A 16,459-nucleotide genomic window follows, 5' to 3' on the forward strand; every position below is an offset into this window, starting at 1 on the left:
GAAGGTAGTACACCATTTCTCTCATCACTGAATTGGGAATTCATTTAAGCCTCTATTTACAGAATATCTACCAAGATGTGGACCATATACTAAAGTTAAAGGATAGGACAGTAAACAGGATATATCCCATGACTGTGGGGTTTAGTATCTACAAATCAAAATAAGGTGAGGAGACAGAGAGGATCAACTCCGCGAAGCTCTTTATTGGTTATAAAATAAGGCAATATGCTCTCTATCATAAGATAGAGATGTGGCAATAAAACACCACGTCACGAGGAGAAAACACAATATCGGGGTGATATGATGGTACTTGTGTGATGATGTTTAGTGGAGAGTGGAGAGAACCCTGGCCTCCTACAATACCAGCCATGATGGGAAGGAACAGAGCCTGGTCCAGTTAGGAATGAGATGGTCACTTCAGGGTCTTTGAGGTTAAGGTTTTCAAAGATCCCGGGAGGCACTGCCTAGAAAGCAGGAAGCTGGGCTGAGAAGCATCTTTGCTGCAGCTGAGAACTGACTTCAGGGATATAAAAAAATGAAATCACTGGGAACCTGAGTTTTAAAAACCTCAACATAGATTATAACTAACTCAGGAAAAAACTGTGAGCATTGGGGTCAGGGTTAGAGTTAGAATGGGAATTCAAGGCTACAGGCAAACCACAGGGTTAGCTTCCAGCCTCTGTCTGTGCTCAAAGTCTATGGTTGCTACACAAAGCTGCTTAGAGACACCCTGGAACTGTCTGCACATAGACTCAACGTTCAGGGATAATTGAAGAAGGCTAACTATCCTGGCGGCTATTTTTATTTCAGTATTGAATATGTCATTGCTAAATTAGTAAAATGCCATGACAGATTTTGCCACCTCATCATGTGACTTTTAAATAGACGGACGATATGCTGGACTGGACATGGCCCTTATTCATCAAAGTTCTAGACCATTGCCCTCACATCAGGGAAGGGTCTAAAAAACAAAACAAAACAAAACAAAACAAAACAAAACAAAACAAAACAAAACACCCAGTATTTACTTTGAACCTGAACCAGCACAGGGTGTCATTCCCAGGAAATCTGATCAGCAAAGCGCTGAAGAACAGAAGTTCACAGTGTGCCTTTGTATGTCTGGAAATAGAGATGGAGAAATAAGTCTCCACGGATAAAAATTCTGGAGAACCACTGGATCAGGGGGGTCTGATTTTAGTCCAGCAAATTCTGTGGTAATTAGATGCGCAAACTCTGTATGTTTAGAAGGTTAACCTGAACCTAAACCTTTGATTCCTACACAAAATACATTTGTGGGATTCAGATGTAGGAAATGATGCCTTTAAAAGAATCCTACGTATAAAAGCGTCATTGCTTCCCGTCAGGAATCTGAGTCAATTATTGAAAACAATTCCTTATAGGCCCATCTGAAAGAGGTGACCTAGGGAGGCAATAACCTGGTGAGTACAGCCTGCATACTCCAGCAGGATCTTATACTAACGTATGCACTTCCCAAGAAGAGCAGGTCATTGTCTGCTTCGAACGCTGATTGGGCAGTATTTGTGGTGAAGTTCATGACTCTAGGTGAAAGAAAGGCACGGCACACAGGACAGCTCCTGCAGGAAGCCTTGTGAGAAGGGACATAACATACAACTACAATCACCAGTGGTAGACTTCTCTGGGACATAAGGCAGTTTCTGAGGTCATCTGCTGTAAGACTCCTTAATGGTAACGGAACCACCATTCATATGATTTCAACTGGGAACCCTTCTGTTTGACTGCTAACGTGTGTTTTTCTTCTGATAGAACATGTTATTTTGATGTCATAAACTGCATGCATACCACATAGTCTTTAACATTTTTTTGAAGTTTTTACCATTAGTATGTCTCAGAAACAATAAATCCAGCAAGCACTTAAATGAATAATTCATGGATAAATGATTTGAATATTTTCTAATAAATAACAATGAATAAAACTGGGCCGTATTTTAATATTTCAAGCGTAAATGCAGAGTGGAGTGTATCCTAGGGTCAGACACAGCCGTCCCCTTCAACTTTGTGCTTAAATATAGCCATCATTTCCAGTAAAAATGTGCTCTGAATAAGCAGTAAGAATTACTAAGTCTTGAGATGCTGGGCAATCCCACACATCCTGCTGGAAAAGCTCAATATGTATCTTGAGCTTCAAGACCTCCTCAGAGTGACCTCAGGTGATCAGTCAGTGAGCATGCGTCACTGGCGTTCCTCCCCCACCCCGTTCCTCCAGCACTTCCCTATTAACAGTGCCACAGTTTGAAAGCCCACATGAAACCTGAAGTGGTATTTTCCTCCTGAGTTACTGTATGTGTCAAGGTAAAAAGACATTTGTGGGAGAAATGACAGTCCTACCTGTCTCACAGCTGGGTCCCGTGAAGCCTTGTGGGCAGGCACACACATTGGCAGCAATGCACGCTCCTCCGTTTCTACAGCCATCTTTGCAGAAAGCTACAATAATCCGGACACATGAATAAATCAGACAAATGGTATCAGGCACACACTGCTCACCATGTTGTAAGAAAGCTGCACTGTAATCTCTATGCCTCCCTTCCAGACATGACAGCAAAGGATGAAGGAGATTGGCATTCCATCATGAGACAGATTTTTGTACACATGCCATGTTTCCAAGCTCATACTGAGTTTGATAACAGTACCTGTTTTTCAATAGTAAGGCAATAGCTTGCCTGAATCATATCAAAACAGTAACCTCATGCTGTGTGAGATGCGCTGCAGTTTGTATTATATTCCCTTGTAAAATCACACTTGAAAATAAACATTTAAAAGTGGTAGCCATTCTAGATGAAGCAAATCATTAGAGAATGAGGCGAGGAGATAGAAACGATGCACTCCAGAGGCTCGGGGCCGACTACACACTGGCTATAGTGCCAAAACATGAGAGAAGTCGCTCATCCGTCCAAAAGTTCTGGGCTGGCCTGCTGACTTACACTCGCCAACTGCAGGGAAGAACTCTCCACTCCAGTGGCCTTCTGGGAGAATAGCTGTAGTCTGCTAAGGAGAAGTCAGGGCAGAAGCCCTGGGAAGCCTGATGAACTAAATGCTGAATTTAGGGCAAGCTTTCCCCTGGGAAGGAAAGGGCTGAGGCGGGGACCGCTGGGAACAGGGTTTCATCGTGTAGGCTGCCTCTGACACAGATGAGGAGGAGAGGAGCAACTGCAGTGAGGAAAACCAAGGGAGATGGAAGACAAAGCCAGGGTGGGTGAGCCCGAGCTCCTGAGAGCTCCTCTTCCCTGCTCAGTTTACCCAATGACCCATGAAGGTCTCTGCCTCCTGGCTCTCCTGACCAGGTCTGTGGGTGAGCAGCTTGTGCCAGACACTGGTTCAAGGGTTCAACTAGAGATCTGAAAGGTGCAAGTTTCATCTGAGTAGCTGGCTATGCTCTCTGAAGGTGGTAAGGTACAGAAATTCCTAACTCTGGTGTCAACCAAAGTCATGGATGTTGTGTTGATTTTAGGCCTCAAGTCTGTCTCTATCTTCTGCACAAAGAGTGGGAGAAAAGAAGAGAAAGAACAACAGATAAACAAAGCCAACACAAAATAGAACCGTGACCCAGCAAAGATTTTTTTGATGTATTTGGAGCTTAAACATCATGCATAATAACAAATGTCTCCAATGGCTCCACCAGGCCATTTCCAGACTTCCCTTAAGTAATTCACAAGCCTGTTGATGGGAGCACAGAACACAGGGACTTAGGGCCCAGTTACACTTTCATGTCTAACTCCTTTTCCATCCTCAGAAGGAAGTTGAACGTCATAATTCAGAAAATGTGCAGTCATAACTTCTAGAGGGATTTTAAAGCTTCTTAGATGTGTTCTTCCATCCATGTGAGAGTGTGAATCTGTTGGCATCTGCTTATAATTTCCTGAGTTACTTATAATTCATGACCTGGTTTTCATATCAGACAGGAATCAGTATCAAGCAGAGATAAGAGCAAGAAGCACTGAGGCCAACAGCACCATGCCAGAGGTTTGGGAGTAACTTCTAAGGGTTTAGTTATATTATTTTTTCCAGGCAAATGCTTGTGAGTTATGGAGTCTGAAATGAATAGAGCTTCTTTATGATAATCTACATGAAATTCCATGACGTTTTGAATACCAATGCAACAGACAGTGGACTACAGACCAGGACTTATGACCCACACTGCATTGACTCTGGTCTTCCTTCCCTTCTCAGAGACTTATGAGCACAGGAAGTCTCCTCTATAAAAGTTCAAGGTGGAGGGTACCATATTTTGAGAGGTGAGCAGCTTTGGACCCCAAATTGTCTACATTATATGAATTGACACTAAGGAATATGAATTCTATCCTATATAGGATTTCATAGTTTCACATTTCCCATGTGATGAAGGACATAAGGTCACCTGACAGAAGGCTTGGAGGAAAGAGAGTTAATTAGTAATGGAAATGAACTACATCTGGAATGCCCACACATGGCAACTAAAATGGAGGTGGACATTTAGGGGAATTGTCAACTGGCACTGACAAACCAACAAACACAAGAAACTACAATGCACACAAAGCTAGTGTGCCTAGGTAATATTAATCCCACAGTGACAGAAACTAAGGAAATGGGGTGGTATTTCAGGGTGGATTAACACAGTGTCACATGTGAGTAGCTCTCGCTTCCAGAAAAATCACTGTCATGAAATCTTCATGTTTGGGTCCCAAACAAAACAAAACAAAACAGGTCAACCTAACGAATAGAAAGAGTCAAAGAAGCTAAAGAGTGCTCTAGAAGAAGAAACAGAGTTTGCAGATTAGAGGGAGAGGAAATCGGGGAGAAGAGGCTGGCAGTTTCAAAGATGGAGCAGCTTACAGAACGGGACAAGCTGAAGTGCTTGGCTACTTAGCTGCTGACATGGCCAAGGAGGGAGGCGGGAGTTGAGGGGAGGGTGATGAGCTATGTACCAGCACTCTGAAACACTCGTGCACTTCCCTGTCCATGAGGTGCAGAGGAGGGGATGCTAAGGAACTGAGGGAAGAGGCAGGTGGTCCTGTGTGTGATGCAGAGGAGTTTCCATAGCAGCTCCTTACCTTTGCACGTGGTTCCATTCCCGGTGTAGCCAGGCTTGCAGACACAGTTGTGTCCTCCAACAGTGTTAAAGCACAAAGCGTTTTCATCACAATTGTGCTGGTTTGTGAGACACTCATCATGTTCTGAAATGAAGAATAATTTGGTTACTCAAGGAACGTTTTCACAGCTATCATACTTTAAGCACATCAGCGTCTTGTTATTACAGAGCCGTTCCTCCCAATATAGACATAGGCAAATTATAAATTAAAGACATCCCTGGATGGTTTCAACTTTTTGGTGTATTATTGCGCTACTATAGAATGACATATATAGTTCATATTTTTAACTAATCTGTCCAAAAGTAATTGAAGCAAAGGCCTGCCGGCAGCAGGAGAGAAAGGATGTTCTCTGAAATAGATACCAAAGTAACCTCTGTGATTGGCATTTAGGGAGTTTATCCTTGTACAAATAAGTCTGCCATCTAACTGTTCCTCATAATATGTAATTGGCACCGGGCAAGTTCTGGGAGCTAGATGCCAGCCGTTCAAACCCGCAGCCGCACTTGCTAGAGTAAAGACTCTTATGCACTGTGGTGGGGAGATCTTACCTTCAGTGCTCTCCCTCCACAAATAAACCATCCTGGGTCTATTTGATAAGACAGATTTGCTTTCCTAATACATATACCTAATGTGTGCAAATGCATAGGTGATACACAGACATCATGATGTCCCCATCAAACCAGGAATGGCTTGTTCCTTTTCAAAGCCCTCAATCACTTGGTCCCTCTAGCAACCCTCTGAGAGAGGCAGACCAGATCACAATACCTCAGAGGAGGCGACTGTGGCTCGAGTGACCACACAGCTTGCCCAGGTTCCCAGGGGGTTGGGTAACTTCAGATGCTCAGGATTCAGCCAAGATACAGAAGTTAATAGTAAATAGAAGGTAATAATCTAGTATCAAAATCATATCGGGCAGGAAATAGAATGTTTAAGGACATGCACACAGATTAGTGTACGGCCCAGACTCCTTATTATCTGGGTTTCTTTCACATAACTGATCGAGCTTTTCATTTTAGAACTCGATACCCAGAGTAATGCATTTTAGCATTAACGTAGCTGTAACTTCAACAATTCTGCATTTGACATGTATGGTTGAGACTACACTATGTGATTTAAGACAACTCTTAATGGACTGTCTCATGTTTCACTTTTTTTCAATATGCATTAACCTTCCACTATGATCTCATGTCTCATAATATAAGGCAGCCCAATTATGAGTATTTTACTCTATCCCTGTAATAAAACTTTTTGAAACTATTCCCAATAATCCATTTAAAGGAACACAAAATTATCAATACCAGTGCTTTAGCGTTGCATCAATGGACATGTTATTTGTAAGTTCCCCGCAAAATTATTCAACTACTAAAATCTAACTCCCTAATATTTTCTTATATCAGAGTATCTCATGACTGTATGAATCCTTGCTCTTTGTCTGTAGTGAAGGAAAAGTGCATGGTTACACAGACTCCTTGCACTTGGGCATCCATAAAATGTCAGAGGGGCCAGCATGGGCACTCCACCTTCTTTTGAATTCTTCTGCCTGAAACAAAAGAGATCTATGCTCTTAAGTTTGTGCCTGCTGTCAGTTCTCTTCCCAGAGCAGTGGGAAGCATTGCAGTTAATCTATGAGTCTGTATGGGTACAATGGTCCACGCTGTAAAGACGCTGCTGATGGATTAAGTACCATCTCCATCGCTGTCCATCTTCTCCTCTGCACTAGCTCATGCTCTCTGGGTAGCGGGCAAGCGTGGCATGATTCATTTAGCACCCAGAACTTAGTGTTCTACAAATCTTAAATAATCACCCAATAAAACAACCTGCCTTACGTTCTTCTCACTTACTCAGGGCTCCTGAGAGGAGGGTGTGTGCTCCTGAGCAACCGGAAGGCAGAGACAGCATGTCTAGTGTCTAGTTATACCTTTCCACACAAAACTGGCTACAGTGCTATTTTCGGATTCCCCTGGAAAACACCAGCCATCCTTAGAGATCATGCTAAACTGCCAGGCCCTTTGTGAAATACCTTCATGTCTCCTGCCTGCAAAGCCAGGGTTCTCTTGGCCTGAGAACCACAAACCAAGCTCTGCTGTTCTCTCTTCCTATAGTGAACTACTTCTCCCACTTATCCAACCTCAGCTGCTCTTGGGCACTGCACACATTTAGACAATAGTGCTTTTCCTTTAGATTTCCTTTCATTATTTAATAGAGAATGTTTCTTGAGATATTCAAGTAGGTATACTATATGTATGTATGTATGTATGTATGTATGTATGTATATATACATACTCTGTATATAGACATATGTACATATTCAACCCACATTTTTTATATATAGAATCCAGAATCTTCTAGAGATAGTTGGCAAAGCCATGTTTCATGTGTTAAAAGTTCTTTGTTTTCTTTCTTAGTATACAGTGTAACGTGATTTCATACCAATGATGTAACTCAATAAATAAAACTTCTCTGCAGACCTGGGATCCTTTCTAATGTAGATGTCACATAAAACAACAATACACTTGTATTCATCACTAGCTCCTAACTTTGGTAGGTTTATATATTACACATTAGGATTTTTCTCAAGATAAATAGATGATAATAAGCTGTAGTGACTTCCCACTGTTGTTCCAGGAATTTGTTGAAATTGCCTCCTCTGGCACACTTGCTGTGCTCCTGTCTGCATTTTCACCGGTGTGCCCACCTCCTTACCTAACCCTTATTTGGCCAATAGTCCAAAGCCGCAGATGTCCTCCTCCCCCTGAGTGGCTCCGCAAAGAAATTCAAACTCGTTTAATGGGAGTTTCTTCTGTTTCACGAAGCAGCCTTGTGTCACACATTGGGGGGCAACTGATGCCACTGCCACTGCCAGCCAAATAATCTGTGACTCTCCTCTGAATACATTGTGCGGTTCCTTCTTCTTAACTTTTCCTTACTCTTTTGTAACTTTTTTATTCTATTTTCCATTTGCTTAAAATAGATTTTTTTTCCGTATTATATACTCTGATTGTGGCTTCCTCTCCCCTAACTCCCCAGAGATCTGCCCACCTCCTCTCCTATTTGAATGTGCACCGTTTCCATCTCTTGATAGAAAACAGAATCTGAATAATAATAATAATAATAATAATAATAATAAATAAATAATACAATCATAGTAGTAGTAATAATAGTATAAAACAAAAAGTCCAAAACAGGATAAAACCAAACAAACAAATGAAAAAGAGTCAAAGGCAAAACACATAAAGAGAAGCACAAGCCAGGGCTATACAGAGAAACCCTGTCTCAAAAAAAAAAAAAAACAACCCACAAACAAACAAAAACAATAACAAAAAAGAAAAACAAACAAACAAAAAAAGATGGGCAGTGGTGGCGCATGCCTTTAATCCCAGCACTTGGGAGGCAGAGGCAGGCGGATTTCTGGGTTCGAGGCCAGCCTGGTCTACAGAGTGAGTTCCAGGACAGCAAGGGCTATACAGAGAAAACCTGTCTCGAAAAAAACAAACAAAAACAAAAACAAAAAACAAAGAAACAAAAGAAAAAGAGAGAGAGAGCAGCACAAATATAAAGGCATGTAGAGCCAGAGACGCACAGGAATCCCACAATCATATACACCCAAAAACACAAAACTGGAAGCCAGGATATATTGTTTTCTTTTTAAGGCAAGTTAAGAGACAGAATTGAGAAGTAGAAGTATAAATGCAAGAGCCTTGCTGGGTGTGGTCGTACCCACCCGCATTCCCAACACTCCAGAGTCTAAGGCAGGAGGATAGTGAAGTCAAAGCCACCGTGGGCTACTGAGCAAGACCCTATCTTAAAAGCAAAACAAAAAGACTTCACTAATAAGTTTCGAATTTTTAGGCCTGAGTGGTGGCTTATGCTTGTAACCTCGCTGCTCAGCCCAGTGAGACAGGAAGATTGCAAACTCAAGGCTAGAGGAGTAGAACACCGAGTGCAATGTCAGACTGAAGTGATTCGTGCTCGTGAGTGGGACTAACACCTTCTCAAAAGGTCAACCAGGCAACCAGACAGACAATGACAACAACTCTCAGAAGAGAATCCAGGAGTGTAGAAGGGGTAGTAAGCTTTGGGCTTCCATGTAGCACATTTTGCACAATGACTGGCATAAGGCTGGTCCCCAGTGAGGGCCAGCTGAGCAATGCATCCTCACTCAGAGCTGTGTGCTGGGTGAGCACTCAAGAGGCCTCATGATGCCAACCCTCTAGGTACTGAACAATGGCGAGCCTCCGCCCCTTCCTTCTCTCTTCAAATGTTCGCTTCTCTTCTCTCCCTTCAAATTTAGCACTGAGATCTCCACAGGGGAACACCCAAGCCATCAGGAAGCACACCCTCTGACTTCTAGGAGCTGCGATGGACTGCCCTTCCCCTTCCCAACAGCTCCATGCCAGGGGCCTCGTGACTTTTGTCTCAGTATCTTTTGTAGTTCTTGTTGCCACTCCTCATCTCTGTTTGCACTGCTTAGCGGGTCTCAGGTGTGGGCACTAAACACCTCTTCCCTGGGTGAGTCAAGAGTCCCGTGGAGTCTGCATCATCTCCAGGTGGGCACAGCTCCACGCCACTGTCGGGTGACACTTGCAATCCCTCCTCTGAGCCCCCCCTTTCATTTCGCTCTCCTACTCTCTTCCAATTCAGCCTTTAGCAACATGCTAGTCTTTCTAACAATCACCAAGGCACTGCCAACCTAATATGATGTACACACACACACAGAGTTATATATTATATTATCCTACTAGTAAGTCATTCACTGAGGTTCTGCTAAAGGCATGAGAGTTGAGCTGTGTGTACTCACACATGCTTTATATTCACATGTATGCTGTGCTCTGTCAGAAGCCATCTTTCATGTTCTATGGCTGATCTCTACCCACATTAGCAATGTCTTCTTCAGAAACCTTGCCCGAACCTCTCAGTCTAACCTACTTACCGCCATTCGAAAGCGAAGAGTCTTCACTAAGCTCCTGAGGTGTCTGTCTACCAAGCAGAAAGTCACCAACCCCTGAACTTACAGGAAGCACACCAGGCTCTCGCCCTGCCTTGGAAATAAGATACATATTTTTCTTTATAGTCGCGAGAGGCGGTGCAAGAGGAAACAATCATTGATCCACGCCAAAGAGTTTGTCAGAACAAGATTCCATGTGAGAGGGAACTTTTGAGACGATGCTCTGACCTGGACTCTCAGAAGAATGCCAGGCTGACATCAAAAACCATATTCTGACTATTAATCTTCCAATTACAAAAGTTGAAGAATTCGTGTTTTAAAAGGATGCTTCTCTGATCCAACAAACAAACAAACAAAAACCCTTTCCTTTTCCTCCCTGGGGATTTCACTTCAGTGCCAGCCCCACTGCGGAGCTCCTCTTCCTTACCACAGTTTTCCTGGGCCTCCGCCATAGCGAGAGCCAAACACGATAGCACTTTCCATCCCAAAGGACAGCTTGCATTATTGTCAGTGCACTCGAACAGCCACGAGTAGAAAAGCACTGTTGGCAGACTCTCATTTCATGCTTCTGTGCACACTGTTACGAGATTTAATCTTTCTGACTTTTTCTACTAATATCTTAATATCCACTATTGCTACTTGGAATCATGTTGATGTTGTGATATCATTGGTTTTAATGTCAGGGTTTCTCATGTTATAATAACAGGTATAGTAGTTACACGAAGAATAAGGAAAATCCCTGCTTTCATGTTGTTTGTGGCTTCTATTGCCTCAGATACAATACACACAATGTTAAATGTGTACACATACACATGATGTGCCTGTATATATATTATATTATATATATATATGCATGTATATTGTATATACATATATATCATACATGTATATGTATGTGTATGTATATTGTGTTTTATATACAAATAAATGTATATATGCACATATAGTAGGCATATATAATATATGCAGACATGCACGCACACATATACACATACATTGTGTGTAAATATGTATAATTTTCAGACACTAGAGATAGAGTTGATGGCTACCCTACACCAGTGCTTTGTTCTGATGTTGGGTTTTAAGAATCAATCTAGGAATAGGAGACTTTTTCTGTTGTCTTGAAAGCCACCTGTTTAAGATTCAGGGAGTATTTTCTTCTTTGATAAGATAATATGGCTGAAGTGCCTCTTCGTTTGCCTTTGGCAATGTGAAACACCTTTTCTTGTAAACCTCACTGAGCACCACTCGCATTTACTTAATGAGGTTCCTTCAGTGCAGAGATTGTCGCCTCACTTCTCCTCACAGAGGGGACTCTTGTCCTCAAGAACCAGTGGGAGTTTTATGGAGCCACCCAAAGAGTGTGCTCTACCCTACTGACGTCGCATACGTCCTCCCTGAATAGTGTGCCACACAGCAGCAAGCTGGGTCTCCATACCTCCTTCTGCTTGTCGTTCTTCCTTGAGCCCGTGGCCTCTGGAAACACAGCCAGATGGTTGCTTAGATATTAATAGAAATCTGGCTGTAATCTCAGAAGAGGTGTAGCCTGAGGTACCTGCAAATGAGGACGACGCTGTTTCCTCACTTTTACACATCTGCTTCGTAACTCCAAGGTTCCCTGAAACCTCTGATTCATTTTTTGATTTCTCACCTATAACATGAATGACACTGAAGAAACTTATAAGCGTGACCTGTTCCTGAAATGGAAGTGGATATTTTCATTGGAACCAGAGGAGTTTTGCTCTTTATAGCTCTCATTTGATGCTATTTAGACAAGTTTCTCATATCTTCCCCAAAATGATAGACTCCATTCATTTATTCATTATCTTCTCATGGAAAAGCTGGGTGAAAGGGGAGGCAGGGAAGCAAAATGAAAATGATCCATCTTCGTCAAAGAACTGCCAACTTGAATAGATTTCTGGGGTCCAGGTGGCCAGCTTCACTGTGGCTTGCTCATTGCCTGCATCTGGGACTTGCCTAGACACTTGATGCTGAGTTCCCATTCTCAAACCCAGGAAAAACCATAAATTAAATAAAAAAGGATGATGCTGAAAGTAAAACATCTATTCTGAAAGACTCTGGATCTGATGAAACCATGATAGCAGACAAAATTCTCTGAAAAAAGATTCCACTACTGTATTAGTCAGGGTTCTCTAGAGTCACAGAACTTATGGACAGTCTCTAGATAGTAAAGGAATTTATTGATGACTTACAGTCGGCAGCCCAATTCCCAACAATTGTTCAGTCGCAGCTGTGAATGGAAGTCCAAGGATCTAGCAGTTACTCAGTCTCACGCAGCAAGCAGACGAAGGAGCAAGAGCAAGAGCTAGACTCCCTTCTTCCAATGTCCTTATATTGTCTCCAGCAGAAGGTGTAGCCCAGATTAAAGGTGTGTTCCTTAAACTCGGAGATTCAATCTTCTGGAATCCATAGCCACTATGGCTCAAGATCTTCAAACCAAGATCCAGATAAGGATCTCCAAGCCTCCAGATAAGGGTCACTGGTGAGCCTTCCAATTCCGGATTTTAGTTCATTTCAAATATTGTCAAGTTGACAACCAGGAATAGCCACTACAATCCACCCCTTGTCAACTTGACACAAATAATATCTCATGTTCACATGAAACAATAACAAGGTTGTGAATACCCCTAACATGATATAACTATCCCTCGTACAATCGCAAACGCATTAGTAAATTTACAGTGAGCATTCATAGTACTTTATAATCCTCGTTTCTGCAACTGGTTACGTGGCCTTAATTGGTATTTATAACTACCTTCCTCTACTACCCATTCTGTATTTCCTTCACCTTCAGCCAGCACCTCAGCAGGTCTTGGCTCTTTTCCTGGAGGATTGACCCATACCTTCATTCCTGATGGGTCTGCATCCTTGGTCATCCTGCTTGGATTAGGCTGTTGTAGTTTCCCATTGACTTTAATCACAGGACATGGTAGTACTAATAGACGCCCTAAGGGATCTCCTGCACTCCAGACATAATCTTGCTTTCCTCCATTGTGGAGAGGCAATCCAATTTCCCCATGGTAATCTGGATCTATCACCCCTCCTAACACTGTTATTCCTTTTTTAGCCTGTTGGTTTAGGGGCATTAGAAGCCCAAAATGACCAGGGGGAAGTCTGAGTTTCCAGTTCAATGAAATGTTTGTTGTAGCTCCTGGTAGGAGCACTCCCCTCTCTGGAGCCAAAACTTCTAGGCCAGCAGAACCTAGAGTTATGGGGACAGGAAGCAAAAATTTTCCTAGAGGGTCACTAGGAGTGATAGTAAGTGGAACTATTCCTTTTTCCACCCCTTGATTCCTGGACCCATGAATCCTGGCTATGGGTGAAACTGTACCATATATCGAGCGCTGATTCAAAGCATATACTGCCTTCTGAAGAACTCTGCCCCAACCTTCCAAGCTGTTACCACCTAATTGGCACTGTAACTGCGTCTTCAAAAGGCCATTCCATCTTTCTATCAGACCAGCTGCTTCAGGATGATGGGGAATGTGGTAAGACCAGTGAATTCCATGATCGTGGGCCCACTGTCTTACTTCTCTGGCTGTGAAATGAGTTCCTTGGTCAGAAGCAATACTGTGTGGAATACCATGACGATAGATAAGGCATTCTGTCAGTCCGTGAATGGTGGTTTTAGCAGAGGCATTACGTGCAGGAAAGGCAAATCCATAACCAGAATAAGTATCTACTCCAGTAAGAACAAAACGCTGTCCTTTCCATGAAGGAAGTGGTCCAATGTAGTCAACCTGCCACCAGGTTGCTGGCTGGTCACCTCGAGGAATGGTGCCATATCTGGGGCTCAGTGTTGGTTTCTGCTGTTGGCAGATCTGGCAATCAGCAGCAGCTGTAGCCAGGTCAGCTTTGGTGAGTGGAAGCCCGTGTTGCTGAGCCCAAGCATAACCTCCATCTAGACCACCATGACCACTTTGTTCATGTGCCCATTGAGCAATGACAGGGATGGCTGGGGAGAGAGGCTGACTGTCCACAGAACGGGTCATCTTATCCACTTGATTATTGAACTCCTCCTCCGCTGAAGTCACCTTTTGGTGAGCATTTACATGGGACACAAATATCTTCACATCCTTTGCCCATTTGGAGAGATCTATCCACATACTTCTTCCCCAGATGTCTTTCTCACCAATTTTCCAATTGTGATCTTTCCAAGTCCCTGACCATCCAGCCAATCCATTGACTACAGCCCATGAGTCAGTGAATAATCGTACATCTGGCCATTTCTTCTTGCAAACAAACTGTAATACCATGTGTACTGCCCGAAGTTCTGCCCACTGTGAAGATTTCCCTTCACCTGTGTCTTTCAAGGTTGTCCCAGAAAGGGGTTGTAATGCTGCAGCTGTCCACTTCTGGGTGGTGCCTGCATAACGTGCAGAGCCATCAGTAAACCAGGCTCTAGTCTTCTCCTCTTCGGTCAGTTGATCATAGGGAACACCCCATGAGGCTATAGGCGCATGCTTGGCAGCAGATGGCATTGTAACAGGAGTAGAAACCATAGGCATTTGAGCAACTTCTTCATGTAACTTGCTTGTGCCTTCAGGACCTGCTCTGGCCCGATCACGTATATACCACTTCCATTTGATAATAGACTGCTGCTGTGCGCGTCCCACTTTATGACTTGCAGGGTCTGATAGTACCCAGCTCATGATAGGTAGTTCAGGTCACATAGTAACTTGGTGTCCTATTGTCAAACGTTCAGTTTCCACTAAGGCCCAATAGCAGGCCAAGAGCTGTTTTTCAAAGGGAGAATAGTTGTCTGCCGATGATGGTAGAGCTTTGCTCCAAAATCCCAAAGGTCTTTTCTGTGATTCACCTACAGGAGCCTGCCAGAGGCTCCAAACAGCATCTCTATCAGCCACAGACACCTCAAGTACCATCGGGTCTGCTGGGTCATATGGTCCAAGTGGTAGAGCAGCCTGCACAGCAGCCTGGACCTGTTGAAGGGCCTTCTCCTGTTCCAGGCCCCACACAAAGCTAGCAGCTTTCCGAGTCACTTGGTAAATAGGCCTAAGTAACACACCCAAGTGAGGGATGTGTTGTCTCCAGAATCCAAATAGACCCACTAAACGTTGTGCTTCTTTCTTGGTTGTAGGAGGGGCCAGGGGCAATAACTTATCTTTCACCTTAGAAGGAATATCTCTGCATGCCCCACACCACTGGACTCCTAAGAATTTCACTGAGGTAGATGGTCCTTGAATTTTGGTTGGATTTATTTCCCATCCTCTGATACGCATATGTGTTACCAATGAGTCCAAAGTGGTTGCTACTTCCTGCTCACTTGGTCCAATCAGCATAATGTCATCAATATAGTGCACCAATGTGATATTTTGTGGAAGATCCAAACGATCAAGATCCTTTCTTACTAAATTATGACACAGGGCAGGAGAGTTAATATATCCTTGAGGCAAAACTGTGAAGGTATACTGTTGGCCTTGCCAACTGAAAGCAAATTGCTTCTGGTGGTCCTTATGGACAGGTACTGAGAAGAAGGCGTTTGCCAGATCAATAGCCGCATACCAGGTGCCAGGAGATGTGTTAATTTGCTCAAGTAACGAAACTACATCTGGTACAGCAGCTGCAATTGGAGTTACCACCTGATTTAGTTTTCGATAATCAACTGTCATTCTCCATGATCCATCTGTTTTCTGCACTGGCCAGATAGGAGAGTTAAACGGAGATGTGGTGGGAACCACCACCCCTGAATCTTTCAAGTCCTTGATAGTGGCAGTAATTTCTGCAATGCCTCCAGGAATACGATACTGTTTTTGATTCACTATTTTCTTTGGCAGAGGCAACTCTAAAGGCTTCCATTTGGCCTTTCCAACCATAATAGCCCTCACTTTACAGTTCAGGGAACCAATATGAGAATTCTGCCAATTTCTGAGTATATCTATCCCAATTATACATTCTGGAACTGGGGAAATCACCACAGGATGTGTCCGGGGACCTACTGGACCTACTGTGAGTCGGACATCAGTCAAAACTCCATTAATCACCTGCCCTCCATAAGCCCCTACTTTAACTGGAGGGCCACAATGTTTCTTGGGATCCCCTGGGATCAGTGTCAACTCAGAACCAGTATCCAGCAGACCCCGAAAAGTCTGATTATTTCCTTTTCCCCAGTGTACAGTTACCCTTGTAAAAGGCCGTAGGTCCCTCTGGGGAAGAACTGGAGAAAGGGTAACAGCAAAACCTTTGAGTGTCTTATCAAGATCCTTCCTCAGCGGAACCTGGCCACCCCTTCATTCAAGGGGTTCTGGATCTGCAAACTGTCTCAAGTCTGGAAATTGATTCACTGGCCGAGATTGCTGTTTACCACGATCTAATGTAGCCTTTCTTTCATTTGGCTGTTTACCACGATCTAATGTAGCCTTTCTTTCAT

The 16,459-nt window shown here is 43.3% G+C and overlaps 1 protein-coding gene across 5 annotated transcripts in view; it reads right to left on the reverse strand.

Moving 5' to 3' along the window:
- The window catches only part of Nell2 (NEL-like 2), a 309,357-nt gene that overhangs the window by 74,352 nt on the left and 218,546 nt on the right, over positions 1 to 16,459 (reverse strand). For all 5 annotated transcript variants that reach the window (NM_001356950.1, NM_001289653.1, NM_001356951.1 and 2 more), the window contains 2 exons: positions 5,067 to 5,189; positions 2,368 to 2,463 (listed from right to left, as the gene is read on the reverse strand). In NM_001356950.1, the coding sequence (NP_001343879.1) occupies positions 2,368 to 2,463; positions 5,067 to 5,189 (219 nt within the window). The remainder of the gene's footprint in view (positions 1 to 2,367; positions 2,464 to 5,066; positions 5,190 to 16,459) is intronic.

This window comes from Mus musculus, chromosome 15, assembly GCF_000001635.26.
Source record: "Mus musculus strain C57BL/6J chromosome 15, GRCm38.p6 C57BL/6J".
In the NCBI taxonomy this organism is placed as follows: domain Eukaryota; kingdom Metazoa; phylum Chordata; class Mammalia; order Rodentia; family Muridae; genus Mus; species Mus musculus.